The following is a 14,512-nucleotide window of genomic DNA, read 5'->3' as shown; positions in this document are numbered from 1 at the left end:
GGGTGTGAAGGAGCTATTATCCTGCTCTCCTTGAAAATGCTCAAGCCTTTCCCTTTTGGGCATTAAACGTAGGTTCCAACAACAGGCATGACATCCAGCTGGAGATATTTAAACTGTCTCCATTTGTTGGTAAATTCATTCAAAGGCTTGTCTGAAATTTGTTTCAGGTGGATAAATGAAAGCATTACATCCTCAAATTTTCCTCTGTAAACTGCCAGGTTCAGGTGACAATTTTCAGCAAGAAAATGAAAATTTACAATCCCACATCTACCTCCACCCATCCATGTCATGGTAAAGGAAGATTTTCAGTGTAATGGTTGATCATATGAAATAAAAAAATTGGAATATTTTGCTTTAATGTCATTTGCTGTACAGTATTTAATTGGAATGTATAAGTTAGTCTCAAGACACTAGGTCCATATCACCACTATATACAGCACAGAACAGGCCAGTTTGGCCCTACTAGTCCATGCCGGAACAAATCCCCACCCTCCTCGTCCCACTGACCAGCACCTGATCCATACCCCTCCAATCCTCTCCCTTCCATGTAATTATCCAGTCTTTCCTTAAATGTAAATAATGTCCTTGCTTCAGCCACCTCTGCTGGAAGCTTATTCCACATCCCAACCACCCTTTGCTTGAAGAAATTTTCTCCCTGCAATCTCAAACCATGGCCTCTGGTTTAAATATCCCCCACTCTTAATTGAAAAAGCCTATCCACGTTGACTCTCTCTGTCCCTTTTAAAATCTTGAACACCTCCATCAAATCCTCCCTCAATCTTTTATGCCCCAGAGAAAAAAGCCCCAGGCTGCTCAACCTTTCTCTGTCACTCAAACATTCTCGTGAACCTTCTCTGCACTCTCTCGATTTTGTTTATATCCTTCTTCTCATTTGGTGACCCAAACTGCACTCAGAAATGCTTTCCAGAAGGACAAAGCTGGCCAACTTTGGGAGGCTCTCTGGTCCAAGGAGAAGACTGGCAATCTGACAGGTGTATATGAGCCAGAAGCGTAGAATCAGAGAGCAGAGAGACAGAGAGGCAGGCCTTCACCCCATTGTCCATGCCAGCCATCATGTACCCATCTACACTAATCCATTAACTAGTGTCGGGTCTGTGGCCTCCTGTGCCTTGGGAGTTCAAGTGTGCACCCAGATACTTACATGTTGTGGGAGTACCACCCTCTCTGTGAATATTTATTTATCTATCCTTTTTATATTTTAGTATCTACTTTGCTTGATACATTGTGGTAATTTAATGGCTTCTATTGTGGTTGGTGTATATTATGTGCCTGGCCCCAATATTGCATCTGTACATTGTATTTATGTATATAACAATAAATTCTCAGCTCATCTCATCATCTCTCCCCTAACTGACTCATGCTGCTGTTAGGCCATTCATCTATAACTTCCATTAAAATGTGGGGGAAGACAAGGTATTTTATTTACTTTTTAAAAAATGCCTATTCTTGTTTTAATTGATTAACAGCAGTTTTTTTTTTACATTTTTTTCACACTTTTTTCTTTTAACTTTTGCCAAATGTTTCTGATCATTCAAAACATTTGGAAACAGTAAAATTGCCTCGAAGAACACATGATTCAGACTTCAGGGAAGCCCACACCTAGTGGCCTGCTGATGGCCGTTTGCACTTTATGATTGGGTCACAGCTACACTATTTCGGGATCTAATTAACTGAAGGCCTGATGCTGGCAGAGACCATGTCTGTGTACAATCCACCCTATTGTGTGAGGAGTATTAACAACCAAAAACAATTCACAACAACACATGTCAAACAAGAAACTCTGCATTTTTTTTAAATTAAGCTGGTGACATCAGAGGATAATTTGATTGCTTTAATAAAGCACTCAAATAATTAAAGGAAGATAGTCAGAACTTGGTTGTGCAGACCTGTGGCAAGGGACACTTCTCATGAACGCTGGCGGCAACATGGCATAATTGATCAGGACAATGGAACATAATGCTATGAATTTTTTGTTAGCTGGGGAGGTTGAGCTGGCCGTTAGAATGAATTCAGTCAAAACACAGAAATACTGGAGGAACTCAGCCATTCTCGCAATGTTCACAAAGTTAAAGCTATATTCCCAATGTTTTGGGCCTGAGCCCTTCCTCAAGGTATGAGGGGAAAAAAGACAGACATTGAAATTAAAGGCTGGGGAAAGAAAGGGGGGAAAATGGGGGAGGGGGGTGGTGTAGGCACCAAAGACAAAATGTGTCAAATGGAGATGATAAGATGAGAATTGATGTTGGCTCTGTGAAAGGAGGCAGAAAGAAAGGGGGAGAGAGAGGAAAGGAGACAGGAAGAAGAAGGGGGTGAGGGTGGTGGCTGTATATCCAATGACAAATTGTGTTTCTGTGTGATTGCTCAGGCTGGAGATTTTAAACTACAAATGGTGGAGATCTAAAATTAGAAACAAAATCTACAAGGTAAAATTCAACAGGCCATCAGCATTCAGAGAGAGCAGGGACAGGTTGACATTTTGGTTGAATACACTTTATCGCAGCTGGAAGCAAACAGATAAGCAAGTCTCAGTTCATAGAAAGAACTGGGGCAAGAAACAGTGATTGACCTGCAAGCCACTTAATGGAAAAGCAACAAACTGATATAGGATAAGAAAGGTCATGTCACTGACAGCGTCATGCATTTATATAGCACCTTACTTAACCTGTTCTGTTTTGACCTCTGTCTCCCTTCATTTAGTTTAGTGTTTTAGCAATGAAATTCACAGTATTAGAATCAAACCAACATTGGCACTCAGCTGCACGCTGAGTATTAATACAAAAGCAAGTATGACAGGTGGGCTAAAGATCTGATACAAAGCAGTAGCTAAATATTCAGCAGGTTTACCAGGATTTGTGAAAAGAGGAAGAGTTAAAGTTTCAGGTCAATAACTTTCTTTGCAAAGGGGCAGCTTTGTTATGCATAAAGAATACTCATTGGTCCCTTTACACCCCTCCTGAATGAATTTTGACCCTGACACGATGTTGAGCTCCTCTTCCGCTTCCTCCACCTCTTGTCTCATGTATTTGCTCGCCTTCTGGGGTTGACCCTTTCTCCACCCTCAGCCAACTCAAATTTTCCACTGCATTCATTCACCCCAACCTATGTCTCTGAACTTACAATCCACCTTTCAGCTGATGATCCACCCCAAACTACTGAAGCAGGTGAGGTTGAAAGAGAGGATTAGAGACGAAAGGGAAAACAAAGAGGTGGAGAATTTCAAGCAGGGAATTCCCAGAGCTTGAATTTTGAAAAAAACATTGAAATAGGTACAGAAAATCCCTGGTATCCAGCCCCTGAGGGAATTGGTAGGTGCTGGATAACTGAGTTCTCTTTGAGACTATGTGTTGCGTGAATGGTGAGCGTGCCAATTTTAAACACATATTTATTACCCATTTATTTTCTGTGATTTTTTTGGACAGTTGCCTTTTGCTTGAATCCTGGATAACAGGAATTTTACTGTAGATAATTAAGGCAGTAAGATGTATAGTGGAGAAGCAGGCCCTTCAGCCCACCACTGACCATCTATACTCACTCCTGGCTGACTTAATCCCTAGCCTTTTGTGCTCTGCTCATTCAAGTACCTGTCCAGTCTCCTCTTAAATGTTGTTTACTGTTACTGAAAGAGAGAAAAGTGAGAATTTATTTTTTTAGTATGTGATTGGACCACTGTAACTCTCATAATGGCACTTCATCACTGCCTTGTGTTTTGAGGCAGGAACCTGCTGAATTTAAAAAGAATTTTGACAGGAGTTCTAATGATAACAAATGCCCGAACAAGGGATCCTGGCAGCGTATCATCTTATCTAATGTAGAAAGCAGAACAAATGAGATTCTTGATTAAAAGTACCGCCTATTTTCACGTTCAAAGCACAAAAGCATCAATAATAAAAGTGATCTGAAATGTTTCAGGATTAATGTCCCATGCTTTGGATTGCAGAATAGCCTTTGAAACAGTTAAACCAGTGGTTTTCAAACTTTTTCTTTCCACTCACATACCACTTTAAGCCATCCCTATGCCAAAGGTGCTCTGTGATTAGTAAGGGATTACTTAAAGTGGTATGTGGGTGGGAAAAAAAAGTTTGAAAACCACTGTTGTAATCGTCCCTAAATGACTCGTTATGTGCACGGTTTCAGAGCTCCAAAGGAAATGGGTCAATGACAATTTTTATTAAGCAAAATATTTCAGTAACAATTGGGTCTAGAGCAGTGATTCTCAACCTTCCCACTCACATATCAACTAAAGCAATCCCTTATTAATCACAGAGCACCGATGGCATAGGGATTACCTAAAGTGGTATGTGAGTGGGAAAAAAAGGTTGAGAACCACTGATTTAAACAGTTGAAATGGAAAATGCCAAGTAGTATGCTCTGGGCCTTTAAATTTTGTCTACTTTATTAATAAGTAGAAACGTTAGCTGCTTGCTCAATCAAATATTGTTTTCCGTAAATTGCTTTTCCTCCCTGGTTGAAACGAAACGTGGCTAAAGACTTCTTGTCAACACCTCCCCTACTAATTTTCAATATCACTGAAAGCCAACTAATAATGAGCAATGTCATCTATCTGTACTGACCCAGTGCTCTTCATCACAGGATTTGTCTTTAAAGAAAGATGGCTATTGCAATTGAGACAGGTACATTAGTGAATCAAATAGCTCTGAGATTTCAATCTTTGCTCCTTCAATTGTGAATGGAATATTTTTATTAATCCATCTCCCTGGCCTACTGTGTTGAAGAAAATCCTCTTTAATTTCATCGTAGGCTGACTGCCACAATGCTGGAAATTTTCTAGCCACTACACAAGATGACAGAAAATTTAAATTGACAATGTTCCTCTGTGATTTATCTTTGAAGGGCTGTGAGAGGGTGTCAGTAATAGCATAATTAACTGCATCCATAACCATTTTGAGGGAGAGTGATGGCATGGCAGATGTTGCTGTTGGGTTTGAAAAGCAAATCAAAATACAGCAAGTTCTGCATGTGAAGTTTGTAATCCTGAAACTTGGTTCAAATCCTCAATTACAGTATCATTCAATGACAATGGTGCAAAAGGAGTCTGCTTAGTTCATGGAGATTGTGTCATTGTGGAGTAGACTTGATGGGCTGAATCACCTACTTCTGCTATAAATCTTTTGATCTTTTGTTCCCTCTCAGACTCATTCCCTGATCTTTCCCCATCTCTCTGCCTGTGCCTATCCATTTCCCTCCTAGAGGTTCTACTCCCTCTACATCCGGTAAATTTCTCTATTTTGGCTTTTAGCCGATATGTTAAATTGGTGACAACATAGCAGAAATGTTGGAAACATTCAGCAGATCAGGTAACACCTAGAGAAAGAGCCAGTATGTCATGTCAAATACATTTTTTTATTAGAACATGAAATATTAACTCTTTATTTTTGCACTGATGTCTGATCTTAGTTGGCCTGGACAAGTTGGGTCAAAGGGCTTCTTTCCGTACAAGGTGATTTTCAATGACATGTTGAGTGTTTCCAGTATTTTCTCTTTTTATATTCAGAGTCCCAGAGACTGTGTATTTTTAAAAGATTTTAACTTAAGTCTGTGTCCATGGAAGCTATTGCCTATTGGGATTACCTTCCCTGTATTTGCCCAATCCAACCCATCATGGTCTCGTACATTTCTTTTTAATTTCTCCTTTTTCTTTTCTGAAATAAGAAGTTCAGCTTCTCCAGTTTAACTTTGCAGCCAACATCCATAATTCCTTGGACCATCCTAATACATTTTTGCTCTACTCTCTCGGGATCAGGTTTCTTTAATGTCTTTTGCATAATTAACCAGATTTACTTACTTGTGTTCCACCCAGAGAGATGCCACTAATCCAGCACCCCTACCAAGAAGAGAAGCAAAAGAAAGTCCCCTCATCAATGGTGCCTGTGCATCCCACCAACACCTGCCACGCCATTGGTTCCTTCATGCCCATGACCATTTTAGCTGCAAGCCTTCCTGTCTGATCCAGCATCTAAGTCATCTTCCTCAGCCCCTAGTTCTGAACCAAAATTGTTAACTCCCGAGATTCCTCAGGAGCCTCCACTCACCATCCACACCCTCACAAATCACAGTCCGTATACCTGCTTCCACAAGCCAGTCTCCAACAGCCCCCAGCCTAGTGCGGATTCTTCAACCGTTGACCTTCACACACCATTCCTCAGAATTCACAACATTCTAAACTCGATACAATGCTCCAATTGTGGTCTGTCTGACACTTTGTGCATGTTGAACATAACCTCCTGGCTTTAGTATTCTGTCCCTGAATTTGAACAGTTGTGTAGATAATCACTCTCTCAACATGCTCTGCCTCACCTTTATTCCAAGTTCATGGTGTTCATGCGCACCTTTAGATTGTGTCTTTACGTTATTATTTCCTCTCTGCATTAACTTTCATCTGCCCAGTGAACCAGCCCTTCAGTGGTTTCCAGAAGCCTATTACAATCCTCCTCCTTGTTTACCACACTTCTAAGCATTGTAATATTTTTATGGATCATTGACACTTTTTAAACAGTGAGTCAAGCAAATTATTTGGAGACTCCTGAAAGAGACAAATGTGCATGAAGTAGATTAAAAAATAGTGTTTCCCCACAAATAAACAAAGCCTGGTTAAGATTTGTGGATTATTCAGTGGTGCATATGTCCAGACTCATTTATTTGATTTTTAGTTTAACAACTTACTGAGTATAAAATCCATGTACAGGTTTCATTGAAATATGTGAAAATTGTCTCTGCCAGTTGAGTCAGTACAGAGTTGCCATCTCTGACCTTGTGTGTTCAATGCCCAACGTGATTTTTTAAAAAAACTTGGGATATAAAGCACTGTTTATGTCTTCAGGATGCTGTCAAACTGATAAAGAGCCAAAGGCCAAATAGTTTAGCCTTTGCTGTCACCTGTAAATGTCTACTGGAGTGCTGTGGATTCTGAGTCCATTTTATCTCTCTCCCTTACATTTAGAGGTCAAGACATTTACAGCAATTAGATTTAATGTCTAAGTCCTTTAAGAATCAAAACTCACAATTGTGTCATCAAAAAGGCCATCCGTGCTGTCTCTGTTCTCTGATGACAGCTGAGTGTCAATCAACACAGCTTCGAAGTAGGCCTTGGATAAATTTATCATCATGGATTGTCAATTTACTGTCTTAATCCGCCATTTTGATGAGGTTCCTCTGTCCTTTAAGAATCAAAACTCACAATTGTGTCATCAAAAAGGCCATCCGTGCTGTCTCTGTTCTCTGATGACAGCTGAGTGTCAATCAACACAGCTTCGAAGTAGGCCTTGGATAAATTTATCATCATGGATTGTCAATTTACTGTCTTAATCTGCCATTTTGATGAGGTTCCTCTGTCCTTTAAGAATCAAAACTCACAATTGTGTCATCAAAAAGGCCATCCGTGCTGTCTCTGTTCTCTGATGACAGCTGAGTGTCAATCAACACAGCTTCGAAGTAGGCCTTGGATAAATTTATCATCATGGATTGTCAATTTACTGTCTTAATCCGCCATTTTGATGAGGTTCCTCTGTCCTTTTCAGCAATGACTGTAACTAATATATTTGAAGCCTTTGTATATATCATTCAAGAGGCTATTTTGTTATTACTCAAGTTTTAAGTGAACATTGGGAATAAGAACTGGAGTATCTTTAGAAACATAACAGCTACAGGTATTTCTCTCTATACACATCTCATAATATAATTTTCGTGTGAGCCAGTGATGTTGCTTTATCCGCTATTGGCATGAATTGTATTCAAAACTTACACAAGAAGTTCAATGCTGAGATAAGGTTCTTGATCTGAACCATTATTTCTTTTTCTTTCTCCTTAGTGTACTTCCAACACTTCTGTTTATATTTTATGCATACCTTTTATTTTTATATTAGACCCTGGAAGTATGCAAGTACGAGTTGATTGTTGAAGCTAAAGACATGGCCGGCAGTGATGTGGGGTTGACAGGCACAGCCACAGCAACCATCATCATCGATGACAAGAATGACCATGCCCCAGTATTCACCAAATCTATGGTAAGCAGTTGCTTCCACAGATACTTTGTATTGAGAGATGGGTCTATTGGAAATTGAATTTGTTTTTAGCATCATTCAGTGCAGATGTTGATTGTATTAATTGTATCCACTGTTCACGAGCCCAGAGGACCCCAAAATCCAGCGGCAACAGAAATTCACCAAGACAATGGTTACTGAAACAAAAATGTATTTAATTTTCTTTAAACATAATAACAAGATAAATATTTAACATAACCCCCTTCTAATTCTAAACACACATGTATGTGACGTGTTCAGGAAAGTTATTTGTTTCACTGTCCAATCATTCACTTTTCACTTCTCCAAGTTCACTGGTATCAGACAATTTTCCACACTGTGCACAGAATGTAATATTTATGATCTTCACAAGGCTCTGGAGTTTTAACTTAAATTGTTACCACAAAGGAAGGTCTTTATTGGTTTCAGATATTCATTGTTCATTGGACGGACACACAAATTGATCACCTTCAGTCAACCACTTCAGTGTCTTGCTGAAGAAACATGCCCCCTCATAGTTTTTCCAAAAGATAACCTCTTTTTCCAGGTTTCCGCAGAGAGTTATTTTTCCCCTATTTCAGGAGAAACACATTAACCAGCCACGCCCTCTTGTAATTGACTACAAGGGTTTAGAATAGGCTGAATTTAGAATTCAAAACCTGTCTTCAAATAGGGTCTTGCTGCATCTGCTGCAGTAAACTGACTCTCTCTCTCTCTCTCTCTCTCTCTCTCTCCCCAAAGAATCACATGTTTTTTCTCTGTTTGCAAAACTACATGGCCCCTCTTAGAATAGCAACCTTCAACCAGCAATTTCCAGTCTTAACAAGATTTTCAATTCTTCAGCCTAGGCCCTGTGTAAACATGGTGACCATTAACATCTACTTGTAAAACTGTCATGAGTCCTCTTCCATGGCTCAGCAAAGCCAGTTGGAGACATGAAGTCTCCATCCTCGCATACCTCTTATAGTTTAAATTAGATGTCTTTTGTGAAATGTTAATTTCTGTTTGTGAAGTGTACCTAAACTAAACCCCCATGATCTATACAATCTCTTTTAAGATATATTTTATCCTAATTTTATTAACCCATTCCATAACACCACACACTGAAGGACTCCATTTATATATGTGGTATTCAATATACAAAACACTGACGAGATCTCACAATGAGTATTGTGTGCAGTTCTGGTCACCACGTCGTAGGAAAGTTATGTTTGTAATGGAGAGAGTGAATAGATTACCAGGTTGTTTCCTGGATTGGTGGTCTTTAGTTGCAGAGAGAGATTAGGCAGGCTGAGTTGGTTTTCCCTGGAATGAAAGAGGGTAACATAAACTGATAGAGGGAGTTAAGATTACAGGAGGTATAGATTAAGGTAGAATGTTTTCCCCTCATGATGTTATCTTGGACAAGAGGGAATGTTTACAGAAAGAGGGTGATATTTTAAAGGGATTTGAGGGCAAAGTTTGTTTTGAATATAGGGAGAAATTACTATTTGAAACCTGCTGCCCAAGAAAGTGGTGGAAATAGATACAATCACTACATTTTAGCGACATGTAGACAGGTAAAGCACAGAGATAAAAAGAAAATGGACCTAATATGGGTGAATGAGCAAGAAGGTTGGTTCTGGACATGATGGGTCAAAATGTAATTTCTGTGCTCTGAGTTGTTGGGCTAGGAATGATGGTGAATGGAGATGCAATACACTTCAATGAAGACTGTATGTGATGGATGGGAATGAATAATTTACATGTTGGAGAATCAAACACATGTATGTGAGTTGGTAGGAGCTGTTAAGGGAGCTACAGATGGAAAGATTTGTTCTTAGCCTTCTGCTTTGTGAGATCATTACGCCTCTATTTCCATTTTACCCAGGTTTATGGTGGGCTTGGGAATGCAACTCCTCATTTATCTTATTTGGGCTGCTGAAAGATTCTTTCCAAGCGCACACGCTGGCAGCCACATTCCCTTTCATTATAAAAGTGACTGCACTTCAAAACTCATTCAGAAGTCCCTCATCACTTTGGGTCACTCAGGCTGATGAAAGGCATGATGTAAATTTAAGCTCTTTCTTCATTTTGTTCTCTCAGGTAAGTGCTGCTACAAAGTCAAATTTTCCCTGGATATTTGGATTAAGTGAAGTCACTTGCTGGGAGTGCGCAAGTTTCTGGGAGTTGACTCCTATTAAATGATATTTAAATTGGACTGTGATGCATCCAGGGAAATAACAGTGGAACTCCCATGTGACCTGAACTCGATATTTTTTCCTTTGTCATATACACCTGCTCAATTTCTTCAAAGAAACACTTAACATTAAATTTGGTGGAATTTGCTTTGAATTGGTTTAATATGTGATAGAGTGAGATTTCCACAGCAACCATTGGAATCAAACTTGCAGAGTCAAAATGATAGAGGGGTGAAATACAGAAGTTTGCAGACTCTGTGAAAACACAGAAATGCTGGAGGGACTCAGGGTTTCTCTCCTTCCTTCTCCCCAGTTTTTTTAATTCAACACCTGCCTGCTTTTTATTCATACAGCGAAGGTCTCAGATCTGAAACATTGTTATATCGGTACCTCCATTGGGTGCTGCGAGTCCTTGAGTTCTTCCAGCATTTCTATGTCTTTACTTCAGTCTAAATAATCCAATTATAACACAAAAATACTCACAACAAAAGCTAATCTTCCTCTTTCCAGATTCAAACAGCATAACATCTTCCGAGGTAAACTCAGCAGAACCTCAATCTTTGCACATTTATTATTATAAACATTTGTCAGCATTTCCTTTTCCTGATATGTTTCAATTGGCCTTTTTTTCCCGTTCTGGGTTAACTCTGAAACAGCAACTGGAATCAAAGGCTTTTTCAACATATTGCAATGAAGTGACTTTCTAAATTACCGAGACAAACTCATAATTCATTTCCTTTTCATCAGTAGGAGAATTAATTTTTACTTAATCTATTCATCCTCTTTCATGTTGCCATCTCTGTTTTAACTTCAAGAGATCACGCATGGTTTAAAATGAATTTTATTTTTCAAATCCTTTTAATGCAAAATGGAAAGTTCTAATGATGTGGGTGACACTGTCATGGGAACCATTTATTGTCCAGGCCCTTGTTGCCTTATCTGGGTGCTGGGTGGTAGTGATTTAATGAAACAGAAAGCACTTTCAGGTGGCCAAGACCCCAATGTATAGCTGCATATTTGACCTCTATGCAGCTGTCGGGAGGCCACCTGAAGCGCAGGAGGTGCCTGCGAGGCGAACTTGGTAACCCTCCTCCAGGAGAGATAATCGCCAGAGCACTGAGGTTCCCCCTGGCACCTGAAAGCAGCCACCTGAAAGCAACTGCTAAGGGGATGTCAATCAGCTGGAGAGCACCTGACACACCCCTTCACCATTGCCCCTGTCCCCCGGGCAGGGCAGCCGGCATGGGCTGTCAGTGCTGGGGCGGCAGGTGCAGAATTTCAGCGGTGGGGCGGCAGGTGCGGGATGCTGGGGCGGTCGATGTGGGCTGTCTGCGCTGGGGCGGCCGGTCGGCATGGGCTGTTGGCGCTGGGGCAGTTGGCGTGGGCTGTCAGCGCTGTGGCGGCAGGCGTGGGATGCTGGCGTGGGCAGAGCAGTGGGATCAGTGTGGGGACCGACACAGGACTGTGGGGAGTGTGCGGGCCAGTGAGAACAGTGTGGGGACTAACATGGGACTATGGTGAGAGAGCAGAGCAGTGGGATCAGTGTGGGGACTGACACAGGGCTGATGGGGAAAGAACGGGGCAGTGGGATCAGTGTGGGGACCAACACAGCGCTGTGGGGAGAGCATGGGGCAGTGGGATCTGTGTGGGGACCAACACAGGGCTGTGGGGAGAGCATGGGGGAGTGGGGACACCCCACGCTGGCCGCCCCAACTCTGACAGCCCGCGGTCCCAACCTTGGCATCCTGAAGGGACAGGAGCCGGAGTGCGCTCCGAGGCGCCTCCTGTGCAGCTGTCCCTTTTAGGTGGCCAGCACTGTGCTTTTAACGCTGCCACCTGAACGACCATTCCACAGGTCTGAATCCTCTTCTGCAGGCCCATTCTTGGCAGAGAATGCACCTGAAAGCAGCTAAAGAAATCATTTGAAAAGGGGAAATGAAATTAAATCATTGTGAAGTAGAAATTGTTTCACATTTAGGCCAGATTAATTAAGGGCATTTGTGAACCAGTTGACCTTTTATCAACCCTAACAGATTGGTAAACACTTTGCAGTTTTGCAAATGTGACTTTAACCCAATCTTGCATCTGCTGATTTTTTGTGCTGGCGAATAATCTCCTGGTCCATGTGGTGTGCAGAGAGCAGAAAAGTCACCTTGTTTGTCCTCACTCCTATTTAGCCTTCAATCAGCACCACTTCGTCAGAATCAGGTGGAGATTTGATAGAGTACGTCTGGCAAATCATGGTTGCTCCCTTTCCCTGTGATAACAAAACTGTAGCTTAGGAAGTCCTCCCTTGCTGGAAAGGTCTTTGGAACATTTTTTACCTTCAGTAAAAATAAAGTCTGGCATTTACAGAAATGTTCAGAAATACTCAGCAAAACAGGGTGCATATATGGAATGAGAAACAGAACTAATGTTTTATGTTCAATACCCTTCCTTCAGAAATATGAAAGAGATGAATCCACCCTAATGAAGGACTAATGTTGGTTCTATGTCTTTATCTTTGCACCGTTCGGCCTGCTGAGTTTCTCCAACTTTGTGTTATTACTTCAGTCGTGGTATCTGCAGACTTTCATGTTTTACTCTAGAGATTAATCAGGTTAGTTTTCAGTTAGCGACAATGGGAAGGGATTGCCAAGTCAAAGCAAATATATTTTATAGATAGCATGTTCATGGTAATAAACAGTTGATAAAGTTTTCTGCAATGCAAAGCTGTGCTCTTCATCAGAAACAGGCTAATCCCCACCTCATCTCGCACCAACTCATTTCAGCAAGAATCATACAGGGACATGAGGTCAGTGGAAAGGTTCCATGATTGGAACGTAATGCTACATCTTGAATGTAACATACATGAAATTCTTGTCTACTGTTAGGCAGACAGCGAGTCGCCACTTTGCCCAGTGCCCCTCACAGAAACCCATAGCACCTGGTGTTCCTGGATGGTCTTCCCTCCAAGTACTGACCAGGCCTGAGGCTGCTTAGCTTCCAAGCGCAGACAATCCCAAGCATTTTCAGACTATTGAGTGAGTGCTGCATTGCTCCTCCAGTTGTCTGCTAATTTTGTCTTCATATTTATTACCACAGGCATAGGTGGATATCATTTTTTTTAAATTTAGACATACAGCATGGTAATAGGCCTTTCTGGCACATGAAACCATGCCGCCTAAGCACCCTAATTAAGCTAAAACCAAAGGGTGCGAAGAAACTGGAACACACAGAGGAAACCCAGGTGGACACAGGGAGAATGGACAAACTCCTTACAGACAGGGCCAGATTCGACCTGGGACGCTGTCACTGTCATAGCGTTTCACTAACCTCTACACTAACTGTGCCTGGGTGGGAGGGCGGGGGGAATAACTCTCTGAATGGAGAGGGAAGGGGGTGGAGAGCTGGGTGAAAGGAGAAAGAGGGATGGGAAAAGAGGGAAACAGGAGAGTGACCTAACAGAAACACGAAAATTCAATGTTAATGCCATCCCGTTGGAGAGTTCCCTGAAAGAATATTAAGTGTTGCTCCTCCAATTTATGACTGACCCTGGTTTGGCCAAGTATGAGGCTTTTTACAACTTTGCTAAATTCTCTATACAAGTTGTCTTGTTGGAATATGTCACAAGGCAAATGGAAAGTACTGCACTGCAGGAACCATACCCATTTTGGGTTCCGTACATTATTTTTACTGTAATATATTAATAATATGCATTTTCATGTCATCCTTCCCCCCCTCCTGCTGGGGATATTGGTAGACTCTAGAGAGAACAGTCACATTTCATCAAGGTACAAAGCTGACCATTGTCCACATATTCCATAGATGGAAGAGATTACATGGAACAATAGAACACTGCAGCACAGAAAACAGGCTCTTGGCCCTTCTTGTCTGAGCCAAACTATTATTCTGCCTGGTCTCACCGACCTGCACTCATTCCATAACCCTGCACACCCCTCTTAAATGTGGAAATTGACCACTTCAGCTGGCAGCTTGTTCCATACTTCCTCCACTCTCTATGTGAAGAAATTCCCCCAAATGTTCACTCTAAACTTCCCCCCTTTCACCCTTATCACTTGTCCTCTAGGATTGGTATCTCACAAGGAGTTGCAACAACTGGCAATCATAGTCCCTCTGCATTCTGATTGAGCTGTTCTCTCTTTTATTCCAGACATCGTTTTACATGAACGATGTCAATTGCCATTAACACATTCTGGCCAAGGAATTTCAAGGCTTGTGGTCCATGAAAGTTATGGAGTTCCAGCCATAAGGCATATGACAACTGAATTATCT

The 14,512-nt window shown here is 41.4% G+C and overlaps 1 protein-coding gene across 15 annotated transcripts in view; it reads left to right on the top strand.

Moving 5' to 3' along the window:
• cdh13 (cadherin 13, H-cadherin (heart)) overlaps positions 1 to 14,512 on the top strand; it is an 813,941-nt gene that overhangs the window by 695,329 nt on the left and 104,100 nt on the right. For all 15 annotated transcript variants that reach the window (XR_011346021.1, XR_011346020.1, XM_069902201.1 and 12 more), the window contains one exon: positions 7,902 to 8,042. Coding sequence is in view for 13 of the 15 variants with exons in the window: in XM_069902201.1 (XP_069758302.1) it covers positions 7,902 to 8,042 (141 nt within the window). In the remaining 2 variants the exon portion in view is untranslated. The remainder of the gene's footprint in view (positions 1 to 7,901; positions 8,043 to 14,512) is intronic.

This window comes from Narcine bancroftii, chromosome 10, assembly GCF_036971445.1.
Source record: "Narcine bancroftii isolate sNarBan1 chromosome 10, sNarBan1.hap1, whole genome shotgun sequence".
NCBI lineage: Eukaryota > Metazoa > Chordata > Chondrichthyes > Torpediniformes > Narcinidae > Narcine > Narcine bancroftii.
The sequence above is the reverse complement of the archived record's forward strand: the minus strand, read 5'-3'. Positions and strand labels throughout refer to the sequence as shown.